The following is a 15,000-nucleotide window of genomic DNA, read 5'->3' on the forward strand; positions in this document are numbered from 1 at the left end:
TTGTTTTATTATATTCATGTTGTTTTATTATATTCATGTTATTTGATTATATTCATGTTATTTGATTGTGTTCATGTTGATTTATTGTATTGATGTTATTTGATTATATTCATGTTATTGTATTATATTCAGGGTTATTTAATTGTATTCATGCTATTTTATTGTATTCATGTTATTTTATTATATTCATGTTATTTTATTATATTCATGTTATTGTATTGTATTCATGTTATTTCCACATGGGTGAACACAAACAAGTGCAGTACACAACAGGAAGTGGGGACACCTGACTGGGAAAGTCTTCAGGCTGGATGCTAAAAGTGTTGGTAGCACAGGAGCGCACATAATATCTTATAATAATATAATAATAATAATATTTATATTTCTGCACTCACAAATCCGTAGGTACAATTGAGAAAACTATTATTGGTTTACAGTCAAAAGACAGGGAAGATATATATTTTAAATGACTCCAGATGGCACAGATGGTGTCCTCCAGTGTCTGCTGCCAGCTTCTCTATTAAGAAGCTAGGAAGGGAGGAAAATATATTTTATTTCTTAAATTATCTATTTATTTTTTTTATCCTTTCATTTTCCCCCACTTATAAATACTCAAATGGAACAAACCCGAGCTTTAGAAATTCAGCTAAATGTTCCAGGATTTGACTTTTCTTTCCCTTTTTATGGGATTTGTTTCATTTTAACTTCTTTTTGCACTTGTACAGAAGTATAAATTATATTTGTGAAGTGAATTATATTTCTACACTGCAAAAAGTGAAATCTAAGTAAGATGAAATATCTCAAATAAGGGTGATAGTTGCTTATTTTCTGTCTGATAAGATAATTATTCTAACTAAGCAGATTTTCTGTTAGAGTGTTTTATTTGTTTTAAGGGTTTTGGTCCTAAATGATGTCAGTAAGATATTACAGCTTGTTGCTGAGATTTGATGAGCTATATTGAGTAAAACATGCTTGAAACTAGAATATCAACTGTTGCAAAGCTGTGTCATCAACACTCACAAGTAGAAAACGACATTTTTAAAGTCATCATTTCTTACTTCAAGCATGAAATAAAAAATCCTGATGCCGAGCGCATATCATTATGTCAAGATAATGGCACTAGCATTTACTTCATTTAAAATATTTTTCAACATATTGAAAAAAGGTCTCATTTTTTTTTCTACCAAGAAAAGTTGTTATTAGTGAGAATATACTTATTTGAAGGTATTTTTGGGTTCATTGAGGTTAGCTAATTTGACTTGTTTTGGAAAGTCTTGACAAGCCACATTTTCTTGTTCTATTGGCAGATAATTTTGCTTAGTTCAAATAAAATACCCCTCATTTTTGTATTTTTTTTCTTGTTTTTGAACACTGACTTTTTGCAGTGTATATCGCTTTTTACTCTCGTGACTTTATCTACATCTTCGGTATAGCTCGGTTGGTAGAGCGGCTGTGCCGGCAACTTGAGGGTTCCAGGTTCGATCCCCGCTTCCGACATCCTAGTCACTGCCGTTAAACACCTTTAACAAGTTAAAGGTGTTTAATGATAATACAAGCATGTTTAACACATATAGTTAATATTGTTAACAAGTTAAAGGTGTTTAATGATAATACAAGCATGTTTAACACAGAGTTAATATTGTTAACAAGTTAAAGGTGTTTAAAGATAATACAAGCATGTTTAACACATAGTTAATATTGTTAACAAGTTAAAGGTGTTTGATGATAATACAAGCATGTTTAACACATATAGTTAATATTGTTAACAAGTTAAAGGTGTTTAATGATAATACAAGCATGTTTAACACATATAGTTAATATTGTTAACAAGTTAAAGGTGTTTAAAGATAATACAAGCATGTTTAAACACATATAGTTAATATTGTTAACAAGTTAAAGGTGTTTAATGATAATACAAGCATGTTTAACACATATAGTTAATATTGTTAACAAGTTAAAGGTGTTTAATGATAATACAAGCATGTTTAACACATATAGTTAATAAGTTAAAGGTGTTTAATGATAATACAGGCATGTTTAACACATATAGTTAATATTGTTAACAAGTTAAAGGTGTTTAATGATAATACAAGCATGTTTAACACATATAGTTAATATTGTTAACAAGTTAAAGGTGTTTAATGATAATACAAGCATGTTTAACACATATAGTTAACAAGTTAAAGGTGTTTAATGATAATACAAGCATGTTTAACACATATAGTTAATATTGTTAACAAGACACTTTACCCCACCTGCTCCCAGTGCCACCCACACTGGTTGAAATGTAACTTAGATATTGGGTTTCACTATGTGAAGTGCTTTGAGTCACGAGAGAAAAAGCGCTATATAAATATAATTCACTTCACTTCCAGCTAGATTTAAAGCAGTGTGGGTGGCACTGGGAGCAGGTGGAGAAAAGTGTCTTGCCCAGTGGATTGTGACTAGGACGGCAGAAGCGGGAATCGAACCCGGAACCCTAAAGTTGCTGGCATGGCCGCTGTAGCAACCCGGCCATGTTGCCGTGCAGTTTGACCTTGGAACAGATCATTTATGTTGACATAATTTGCTATATTTTCTAAATTGGAAGACATTTAGAAATATGGTGCAAAAGTCATGTCAACTTGTAATGTGGAACTCTTGATTTATTAAAGATTAAAGATTATTTAATGATCATGGCCTAGTTTTTCCTGAGATGTTTAATTGAAGGTTTCCATCAGCCATACTCATCAACATGAGATCCAAAGACGTTGCATGTCTCACCTTGTATACATCTGGGGCCGTACTTATCAAGCTTCTCAGAATTACTCCTAAGAAGTCTGCTAAGAGTTGACTTAAGAGTAAATAAATTCTTCGCTGAAAGCTGCACTTAAAAGTTAGTTATCAAGCGTCTTACTCACACTTTCAGCGAAGTGTAGGACTGAATCTTAAGTGTCACACTCAGAGCTGAATTACGACATTACTATGTGCCGTAAACGGAATTTTAGGTGACGTCATTTCTGTGTCCATAGAAATGACCAATCACGGAAGGGAATCCGTTGTCTAAGAATAAAGAAATATCTTGGAAATATTTAAGTGGACAATGGGAGTGTATATTTTGACAATAAACTACAAAATAATACAAAACAAACTAGTCCCCGCCGGCACTCACGCTACCGCTCCCTCTCTTCTCTCGCCCACACACTCACTGACGTCACTCACCTCACGGCCACACACATACGCTACTGTCATAACATTTTCTTTCCAATTCATTAATTAGGCAACTAATTTGAAACTGGTGTGGGTGGCTCTATATATACTAGCCCACTGCAGACACATGCAGAAATCAACATGGAATCGAAAAGTATTAAATCTGTGACAAAAATAATACCCGCTCTGTCTAAACGATACCGTTTGATCAGCTGCTCGTCATCAAACAAATCCAGAACATCGTTCCGCTCCCTGAACGTTCGCGCACGTCTCTCTCGCCTCAGTGCCATCCCCTGCTGGCAACTCCTAACCACTTAAGACACCTCTGAAGGTCTCTTAAATATCGTGGAGAGTAGGAGTGATTCTTAGACTTAAGAACGTTGATAAAAAGCTTGTATTCTTAAGTTTGAGAGTAGGACTAAATTTCGCAAATTCTCAGGACTTAAGTGTAAAATGGCACTCTAAGAAGCTTGATAAGTACGGCCCCTGATTGCTGGAATAAAGGAACCATTGTATATGTTCATCTCCACCTGTGTGAACACACCCACCTGTAGTAGTAGGCGCAGTTTTTGCGCTCTGCGGCGTCAGCGGCGGCGACGGCGCTGACCATGTGCTCGGCGTCCGTGCTGACCAGCTTGACAGAGTGGATGGTCAGGTGCTGATTGAGGTTGGCTCTGCACTTGGCGGCGTACGGACACAGGTGACACTTGTACTTCCTCTCTTCTGCCACAAAGCACACGTTCTGTGAGTCACACTCACATTCAAGAGTCATCGCTGTTTTATACACTTTCCTTCCTTCGGGTCGCCAAGTCACCAAAGCGTGTGGGAGTGAAGCTCATTTGACATGTAAAAACCTGGAGAGGTTTCTCTAGGGGGGAAATATACCGTTTTGTATTTTATATTCCCGTACTGGGGGGCGTTCTATTCTGCTCTATTTGAAGAGAGGTCCTTTTTATTTCATGGAGGCACGGCTCCCATTAAAGTGGAGACAATTATTTTCATTAAGAATGAAATCAAGTATGTGGAACTGAAACCTGGATTCAAAGAATATAAACATAGCAGCACATCATGGCTTTGTGCACGCACACACACACACTTTCTTGTATTTGTTACCTTCTTGAGACCTCCGAAAAATGCCTACCTCTACATTGCAAAAACTGAAATGTAAGTAAGATGAAATATCTCAAATAAGGGTGATATTTGCTTATTTTCTGTCTGATAAGATAATTCTTCTCACTAAGCAGATTTTATGTTAGAGTGTTTTACTTGTTTTAAGTGTTTTGGTCCTAAATGATGTCAGTAAGATATTACAGCTTGTTGCTGAGATTTGATGAACTATATTGAGTAAAACATGCTTGAAACTAGAATATCAACTGTTGCAAAGCTGTGTCATCAATAAACCGATAAATGCGTTAAAATGTAATATCGGAAATTATCGGTATCGTTTTTTTTATTATCGGTATCGTTTTTTTTTAATTAAATCAACATAAAAAACACAAGATACACTTACAATTAATGCACCAACCCAAAAAACCTCCCTCCTCATTCACACAAAAGGGTTGTTTCTTTCTGTTATCAATATTCTGGTTCCTACATTATATATCAATATATATCAATACAGTCTGCAAGGGATACAGTCCGTAAGCACACATGATTGTGCGTGCTGCTGCTCCACTAATAATACTAACCTTTAACAGTTAATTTTACTCATTTTCATTAATTACTAGTTTCTATGTAACTGTTTTTATATTGTTTTACTTTCTTTTTTTATTTAAGAAAATGTTTTTAATTTATTTATCTTAATTTATTTTATAATTTTTTTTTAAAAGTACCTTATCTTCACCATACCTGGTTGTCCAAATTAGGCATAATAATGTGTTAATTCCACGACTGTATATATCGGTTGATATCGGTATCGGTTGATATCGGTATCGGTAATTAAAGAGTTGGACAATATCGGATATCGGCAAAAAGCCATTATCGGACATCCCTACTCACAAGTATAAAACTACTTTTTTAAACTACCGTATTTTTCGGAGTATAAGTCGCACCAGCCGAAAATGCATAATAAAGAAGGAAAAAAACGTATATAAGTCGCACTGGAGTATAAGTCGCATTTTTGGGGGAAATTTATTAGATAAAAGCCAACACCAAGAATAGACATTTGAAAGGCAATTTAAAATAAATAAAGAATAGTGAACAACAGGCTGAATAAGTGTACGTTATATGAGGCATAAATAACCAACTGAGAAGGTGCCTGGTATGTTAACGTAACATATTATGGTAAGTCATTCAAATAACTATAACATATAGAACATGCTATACGTTTACCAAACAATCTGTCACTCCTAATCGCTAAATCCCATGAAATCTTATACGTCTAGTCTCTTACGTGAATGAGTTAAATAATATTATTTGATATTTTACGCTAATGTGTTAATAATTTCACACATAAGTCGCTCCTGAGTATAAGTCGCACCCTACGAAAAAAACTGCGTCTTATAGTCCGAAAAATACGGTAATAATTTCTTACTTGAAGCATAAAAAAAAAAATCCTGATGCCGAGCGCATATCATTATGTCAAGATAATGGCACTAGCATTTACTTATTTAAGAATATTTTTCAACATATTGAGCAAAAAGGTCAAAAAAAACATTTCTACCAAGAAAAGTGCACTTGTTATTAGTGAGAATATACTTATTTTAAGGTATTTTTGGGTTCATTGAGGTTAGCTAATTTTACTTGTTTTGGAAAGTCTTGACAAGCCAAATTTTCTTGTTCTATTGGCAGATAATTTTGCTTAGTTCAAGTAAAATACCCCTCATTTTTGTATTTTTTTCTTCTTGTTTTTGAACACTGACTTTTTGCAGTGTAGTATTAAAATAAAAGTCGTAATTTTACTCAACGCAAGTCAAAATTTTACAAGAAAACTTTTAACATTTTTGCAATATTATAATAATAATTATAATAATTTTACTTGGCAGAGTTATGACAAGTCATCATTTCACTCCAAAAATGTCACTATTTTACAAGAACAACCCAAAAATTGGCAATATTGTGATAAAAGTCTGACTTTATGACAAATGTCACTATTTTGCATTAAAAGTCATAATTTTACATTAAAAAAGTTATATATTGCAATGGCAGAAAGAATATGAGAAATTGTTCCCAATTCTATAAGAATAAAGTTGACACATTGTGAGAAAAAGACTGCTTTTGGTTTATTTTTTTGTTTGTAATTGGTTTTTAATCTTCATTATTTACTTCAAGTTATTACAGTATGTCTCTATATACATATTTATTTATTTATTTAAAAAAAAAAAAAAATTGGGCCGAAGGGGGCACATTTAAATTTCTTACGCACACTTGTTATTTCATATGTTGACCAGAGGGGGAGCACTTTTAAAAGCGAGACACAGTCAATTTGAAAAATTCCTCCTTTTTGGGACCACCCTCATTTTGATAGATGTCACCAGCAGGGGTGCTAATGAGACATTCTCTATTACATGCAATGTTATTGGGACCACGATTTATGTCATCACTTGTTCACACCTCCTCATATGGAAGATACTTTTCCTTCTTGATGTCTCAAGAAGGGTAGAAATACAAGAACACACACACACACACACACACACTTTCTTGTATTTTTTACCTTCTAGAGACCTCCGAAAAATGCCTACCTAGAGTTTTAAAATAAGTCGTAACTTTACTCAACGCAAGTCAAAATTTTACAAGAAAACAAAAATTTTTGCAAAATTATAATAATAATCGGAATTTTACTTGGCAAAATTATGTCAAAAGTCATCATTTCGCTCAAAAAATCTCACTATTTTACTAGAACAACCATATAAGCCAAAAATGTTTATGACAAATGTCACTAATGTCATAATTTTACATTAAAAAAGTCATAATTTTACGAGAAAATATTGCAATAGCAGAAAGAATATGAGAAACTGTTCACAATTTTATAAGACAAAAGTCGACACATTGTGAGAAAAAGACTGCTTTTGGTTCATTTACTTTTTTTTTTTTTTTTCTTGTTTGCAATTGGTGTTTAATCTTCATTATTTACTTCAAGTTATTACAGTATGTCTCTATATACATATTTATTTATAATAAAAAAAATTAAACATTTTGGCCAAAGGGGGCGTATTTCAATTTTTTACACACACTTGTTATTTCATATGTTGACCAGAGGGGGAGCACTTTTAAAACCGACACACACAGTCAATCCTCCACACAACACCTCCGTTCCGGACAGACTAACCTCCTCCAACCTCCGAGGACAAAGCTACGAACACTCCGCCGCTCCCAGTCTGTGGAACGCTCTCCCTGACCACCTGAGGGCACCACAGACTGTGGATGCTTTAAAAAAAGGCTTAAAAACCCTTCTTTTTTTTTTTTTTAAAAAAAAAACCTTTTTTTTTTTTAGATATATGCATACTAGTTTTAGCTATTTGGCTGTTCTAGTTTTTATTTTTATTTATTTTTTATTATCTTTTTTTTTTTTTTAATACACTGTAGCACTTTGAGGTTGTTTACTCAATGTGAAGTGCTTTTTACAAATAAAATCTATTATTATTAATTTGAAAAATCCCTCCTTTTTGGGACCACCCTCATTTTGATAGATGTCACCAGCAGGGGTGCAAATGAGACATTCTCTATTAGATGCAATGTTATTGGGACCATGATTTATGTCATCACTTGTTCACACCTCATATGGAAGACACTTTTCCTTCTTGGTGTCTCAAGAAGGGTAGAAATACAAGAACACACACACACACACACACACACACTTTCTGGCATTTGTTACCTTCCTGAGACCTGCAAAAAATGCCTACCTCTTTAGGACCACCCTTTCTAGATATATAAAGATTTGCATTTACAACATTAATAATATATACATACTATGCAAATATAAAAAAGCTTGTTGAAAATTTGTTGGAATTTCGCAAGAAGGTCACAATTTCACAAGAAAAACGTAGTTTTTTGCTAGTATTATAATAAAAGTCGTAATTTTACTCAAGGCAAGTCATCATTTTTACAAGAAAAACTGAACATTCGTTCAATATTATGATAAAAGTTAGAATTTTGCTCAATAACAGTCGCAGTTTTACAAGAAAAGCTTAAAATGTGGGCAATTTTATGCAAAGAGTCGTAATTTTACTCGACCAAAGTAACAATTTTATAAGGAATCTTAAAAATGTTGGCAATATTATAATAATAATCGGAATTTTACTTGGCAAAATTATGACAAAACTCATAATTTTACTCAAAAAATGCCACTGTTTTACAAGAACAACAAAAAAATTGGCAATATTGTCACACAGTCAGAATTTTATATGACAAATGTCACCATTTTGCATTAAAAAAATATAATTTTACATAAAAAAATTATAATTTTACATAAAAAAGTAATCATTTTACCAGAAAATATTGCAATATTACAGAAACAGAAAGAATATGAGAAATTGCTCCCAATTTTATAAGAAACAAGTCAACATATTGTGAGAAAAAGACTGCTTTTAGTTAATTTTTTCATTTGGTTTATTTTTGTTTTTTTAAATTTACTTCAAGATATTACAAAATGTCTCCATAAACATATTTATTTTATTATTTTTTATCAATTTTGGCCAGAGGGGGAGCACTTAACATTTTTACACACTTGTTATTACATATGTTGACCAGAGGGGGAGCACTTTTAAAAGCGACACACAGTCAATTTGAAAAATCCCTCCTTTTTTGGGACCACCCTCATTTTGATAGATGTCACCAGCAGGGGCGCTAATGAGACATTCTCTATTACATGCAATGTTATTGGGACCATGATTTATGTCATCACTTGTTCACACCTCCTCATATGGAAGATACTTTTCCTTCTTCATGTCTCAAGAAGGGTACAAATACAACACACACACACACACACAATTCATTTATTTGCCCCAAGGACATGAAGCCATGCAACCTTTATGTCGCCGGGGAAACCAAAAAGACCATCACAGTGACATATGCCCCCGCGCTTCTGCTCTCTGTGGTGTGGCCAAGCTGTTCACAGCCAACACTCTCAGATGGTGTGTGTGTGTGTGTGTGTGTGTGTGTGTGTGTGTGTGTGTGTGTGTGTGTGTGTGTGTGTGTGAGAGCATGTCCAATTGTGTCGGGGGCATTTTGTTACACGAGTCTCCATTTGTGCTCTCTGTGATTCTGTCCCTCACCTCCCCAAGATAGGACGCCTTCATTTTCCTTGGGGCTTTTAATTGGGCTTCTGCGAGCTTTCTGTGACGCGGCGGATCAATGAAGGTGGTTTGGGATCACAACACAAGACGGGACAATTTGGAAGGGAAAATAATGGTAGCTTCATCAGTGTGTGTGTGTGTGTGTGAGACGTATCCCTCAGACGCGGTAATGAGACTAATCGGGAGTGGTAATCTCTTTAAAGGAAGGGTGATCGAGTCTCATCAAGCTGGTTCACTTTCTGCGGACCAACACCCACGTCCACTTGCTAACGAGGATGTCTTTACTCACCTGTGTGCAGGGACAGGTGTCGCGAAAGCGTCTGTTGTCTACCGAACACTTTCCCACAGATGGGACACGGGTAGAGCTGCTCGTTTAGTCTCCACTGGGCGATCCCGTTTCCCGGCTCTCCGTCATCCTTGTCAGGGTCTAAACACACACAAGAGTATTCATGGGTCATGAGCTGTGTAACATTGTTTCGCCAGCATCCTTCAAATACTCCCAGCAGCTCCCACTGCAGTCCAAGTGAGCGCCATTTGTTCAACTTCAAAGCTGCCATGCTCACACTGCAAAAACTGCAATCTAAGTAAGATGAAATATCTCAAATAAGGGTGATATTTGCTTATTTTCTGTCTGATAAGATCATTCTTCTCACTAAGCAGATTTAATGTTAGAGTGTTTTACTTGTTTTAAGGGTTTTGGTCCTAAATGATGTCAGTAAGATATTACAGCTTGTTGCTGAGATTTGATGAGCTATATTGAGTAAAACATGCTTGAAACTAGAATATCAACTGTTGCAAAGCTGTGTCATCAACACTCACAAGTAGAGATGTTTAAATGCGTTAAAATGTAATATCGGAAATTATCGGTATCGGTTTTTTTATTATCGGTATCGTTTTTGTTTTTTTTAATTAAATCAACATAAAAAACACAAGATACACTTACAATTAGTGCACCAACCCCAAAAACCTCCCTCCCCCATTTACACTCATTCACACAAAAGGGTTGTTTCTTTCTGTTATTAATATTCTGGTTCCTACATTATATATCAATACATATCAATACAGTCTGCAAGGGATACAGTCCGTAAGCACACATAATTGTGCGTGCTGCTGGTCCACTAATAGTACTAACCTTTAACAGTTAATTTTACTAATTTTCATTCATTACTAGTTTCTATGTAACTGTTTTTATATTGTTGTACTTTCTTTTTTATTCAAGAAAATGTTTTTAATTTATTTATCTTATTTTACTAATTTTTAAAAAAAGTACATTATCTTCACCATACCTGGTTGTCCAAATTAGGCATAATAATGTGTTAATTCCATGACTGCATATATCGGTTGATATCAGTATCGGCAATTAAAGAGTTGGACAATATCGGCATATCGGCAAAAAGCCATTATCGGACATCCCTACTCACAAGTATAAAACTACTTTTTTAAAGTAATAATTTCTTCTTTCAAGCATGAAAAAAAAAAATCATGACTTTGACACAATTGTGTCTCATAATTAAAACAGATGACAGCCAAATGGACTTTGCTGTTTTATTTTCAATGAAACAATAGAAAATAGGTACTCATATAGTAGTACAGTTGGCACAGTACATTAAACTGACAGTTAATATTTAAACATTTAACATGTGACATTTCTAACAATTTTGAACAGAAATAGGTCATGCACACAGATAAATTCTTCAAAATTACAAATGTATATATGCGCACTAATTGACTGAAAGAGCACGCACTTGGCGCGATGATGTCATGTTATCCATGGAAAAATGCATTTTTAGGCAATATGATTTGCCTGAGCAGCTAGGAGACCCCGAGAGTAACAAGCGGTTGCCTTGTTGCCTTTCCATTAAGAACAATAAATTAGTTTTTAGTATAAGTTTGCTGGTTTCAAGAAATGTAATGCCACATTTACTTAATTTAAGAATATTTTTCAACATATTGAACAAAAAGGTCTCTTTTTTTTTCTACCAAGAAAAGTGCACTTGTTATTAGTGAGAATATACTTATTTTAAGGTATTTTTGGGTTCATTGAGGTTAGCTAATTTAACTTGTTTTGGAAAGTCTTGACATGCCAAATTTTCTTGTTGTATTGGCAGATAATGTTGCTTAGTTCAAATAAAATACCCCTCACTTTTGGATTTTTTTTTACTTCTTTTTGAACACTGAATTTTTGCAGTGTGCTCCCAGGAGCTTTTTCAAAAATGTATGAAAATGGAAAAAGATGAGGGGGGAAAATAAATGTTTTGTTTTAATGTGGTTCGTGTAGGAGAACAAACATGACACAAACTTTCCTAATTGTTAGAAAACCCACTGTTTAATATAAAGTAAAGTACCACTGATAGTCACACACACACTAGGTGTGGTGAAATTACCCTCTGCATTTGACCCATCCCCTTGTTCCGCCCACTGGGAGGTGAGGGGAGCAGTGAGCGCCAGCGGTGGCCGCGCTCGGGAATCATTTGCTGATTTAACCCCTGATTCTAGCCCTTGATGCTGAGTGCCAAGCAGGTTCCCATTTTTATAGTCTTTGGTATGACTCAGACGGGGTTTGAACTCACGACCTACCCATCACAGGGCAGACACTCTAACCACAAAGCCACAGAGCAGGCGTTTAGTCCTACTAATTTCGGCGGCCCTTAACATCACCATAGTTGTGTGCATTGTGACACAACAGTTTGTTTACACATATGACTTTCTCCGACGCTGCCACAGAAAGACGTGTTTTATGCCACTCCTTCTTTGTCCACCAATCATTTTATGCTGTGCATGAATGCACAAAAGGTGAGCTTTGTTGATGTTATTGACTTGTGTGGAGTGCTAATCAGGCATATTTGGTCAGTGTATGACTGCAAGCTAATCAATGCTAACATGCTATTTAGGCAAGCTGTATGTACATGTTGCATCATTATGCTTCGTTTGTAGGTATATTTGAGCTAATTGAATTTCCTTCACTTTTATCCGCTGTGTATTTAATTTATATTTGCATGTCTCATGACACATTATCTGTATGTAATATTGGCTGCGTTTCTAAAAGTTGTTTGTGTGCCATGTTGTTCCAGACCACAGCAAACGTTGACTGTATTATGCTGATAGTATATATATTTACCAAGAATTGATTAACGTGGACCCCGACTTAAACAAGTTGAAAAACTTATTGAGGTGTTACCATTTAGTGGTCAATTGTACGGAATATGTACTGTACTGTGCAACCTACTAAAGTTTCAATCAATCAATCAATCAATCAATCAATCAATCAATCGTTACCCAGCTTGCAAAGATTGTAATAAATCCATTAGAAGAAGACAGCCTGCTTGGACACACATCTATACCTTTGGCCAAAAAAAAACTATGGTTATGAGGTTTTTTTTCTCCTTGACCCCAGTCTGGACCCCCTTTCCAGGGCCAAGGCTTAGACTGATTTTTTTTTTTCTCACCCCCCCCCTCCCCAGCGTTTACCTGTTTCTCACCTTTTTTGTAAGGGGTGCCGGAAGTTGGCAGACCCGTCAGCGATCCTGTTCTGTCTCCCTGTAATGTTTGTCGGATCTTGAACGGGATTGTGCTGAGAATCTTAATTTCCCCTCGGGGATTAATAATAATAATAATAATAATAGCTGGGATTTATATAGCGCTTTTCTAAGCACCCAAAGTCGCTTTTACATGTAGATCCCATCATTCATTCATTTTTAAGGGATTAATAAAGTATTTCTGATTCTGAGCCAGTCATTTCCAGGAGTTATCTCACCTTCTGAGAAGCCTGCGACACCGTCAGTTTGATAGTAGGCTAATATAGCTAATATAGACACTTACATCGTGTTGCCTTCAATATACCACTTATATAAGGCGTTTCATTTCTTTGCGGCTCCAGAGGGATGTGTTTTTTGTATTTTGGGTCCAAAATGGCTTTTTCAACATTTTAAGTTGCCGAGTCCTGGAACAGAGGTACAAAAACTCTTAGTTCCCATAGTGGATTATGCTAATGCCTCCTAAAACACCACTGGCTATTGTTGCGTCGACCAGCTCTTCCTCCCAGGGAATGTAAATTACTGGTCAATCCCAAGTTCTTTCGATGACATATATGCTGAGTAAGAAGGACCATCAAGACAGAATTGGAATATTTTCAAGTTTTACTAAAGCTTTAGGAGGTCAACTTAACCAATACATTCATATCGGCTACTCTAGTTGATCTGACACTCAAACGGAAGAGCCAACTTCTTGCACATGAAGAAAGCCCCCACCTGTCCCCCTCGCAACACTGATAAGGAACAAGTGGGGGAGGTATTCACATTCCTGATGGTTTAAGACAGTGGTTCTCAACCTTTTTTCAGTGATGTACCCCCTGTGAAAATGGTTTTAATTCAAGTACCCCCTAATCAGAGCAAAGCATTTTTGGTTGAAAAAAGAGATAAAGAAGTAAAATACAGCACTATGTCCTCAGTTTCTGATTTATTAAATTGTATAACAGTGCAAAATATTGCTCATTTGTTGTGGTCTTTCTTGAACTATTTGGAAAAAAAGATTGGTTTTTATTTATATTTATAAAGGATTTTTGAATTGTTGCTATTTTTAGAATATTTAAAAAAAATCTCACGTACCCCTTGGCATACCTTCAAATACCCCCAGGGGTACGCGTACCCCCATTTGAGAACCACTGTCCTAGGGAATCTAAATTACTGGTCAATCCCAAGTTCTTTCGATGACATATATGCTGAGTAAAAAGGACCATCAAGACAGAATTGGAATATTTTCAAGTTTTACTAGAGCTTTAGGAGGTCAACTTAACCAATGCATTCATATCGGGGCGGCATGGCGTAGTGGGTAGAGCGCCCGTGTCAGAAACCTAAGGTTTGCAGGTTCGCTCCCCGCCTCTTACCATGCCGTTGTGTCCTTGGGCAGGACACTTCACCCCGGTGCCGCTCACACCGGTGAATGAATGTTGAATGAATGATAGGTGGTGGTCGGAGGGGCCGTAGGCGCAAATTGGCAAATTAGCTGTGGCTACGAAAGTAGCTTACCACCACCAGGTGTGAATGAATGATGGGTTTTTAACATGTAAAGCGCTATATAAATTCCAGGTATTATTATTATTATATCGGCTACTCTAGTTGATCTGACACTCAAACGGAAGAGCCAACATGAAGAAAGCCCCCACCAGTCCCCCTCGCAACACTGAAAAGGAACAAGTGGGGGAGCTATTCACATTCCTGATGGTTTAAGACACTAAACAGACAATCTGAAGACAAAGACAGACTGGTAGAATATACAAAGGAAAAGTACTAGATACTCTAAACATGGCTATGTAAAAAGAAAGAACTCTTAAACACGTATGCCTCCTCCACACTATCTGTAAACCTCTCAATACTGAATCCAAGTCCTTGTGCACATTAGTCTTCAGGACTCACCGTTGCCTCGTGTAGAAATTGCCTTCCATCTTTTAAAATGTATCCACTTCCATGTTCCACCGTGCTTAAAACAGTGCACATTCTCTTAGACATGACTAAAGTATTTACTGCATATGTATACAGAAATAGGTCGCAGGTCATACAAGTTCAAATTTGATTGGAATAAT

General features: G+C 35.7%; 1 protein-coding gene across 1 annotated transcript in view; it reads right to left on the minus strand.

Annotated features, from left to right (window-relative positions):
* Positions 1 to 15,000, minus strand: part of LOC133639872 (zinc finger protein 827-like) — a 233,438-nt gene that overhangs the window by 21,867 nt on the left and 196,571 nt on the right. The window contains exons 9-10 of the mRNA XM_062033537.1: positions 9,712 to 9,849; positions 3,738 to 3,912 (exon numbers count right to left, since the gene is read on the minus strand). Coding sequence (XP_061889521.1) covers positions 3,738 to 3,912; positions 9,712 to 9,849 — 313 coding nt within the window. The remainder of the gene's footprint in view (positions 1 to 3,737; positions 3,913 to 9,711; positions 9,850 to 15,000) is intronic.

Source organism: Entelurus aequoreus, linkage group LG22, assembly GCF_033978785.1.
Source record: "Entelurus aequoreus isolate RoL-2023_Sb linkage group LG22, RoL_Eaeq_v1.1, whole genome shotgun sequence".
NCBI classification, from domain to species: Eukaryota; Metazoa; Chordata; class Actinopteri; order Syngnathiformes; family Syngnathidae; genus Entelurus; species Entelurus aequoreus.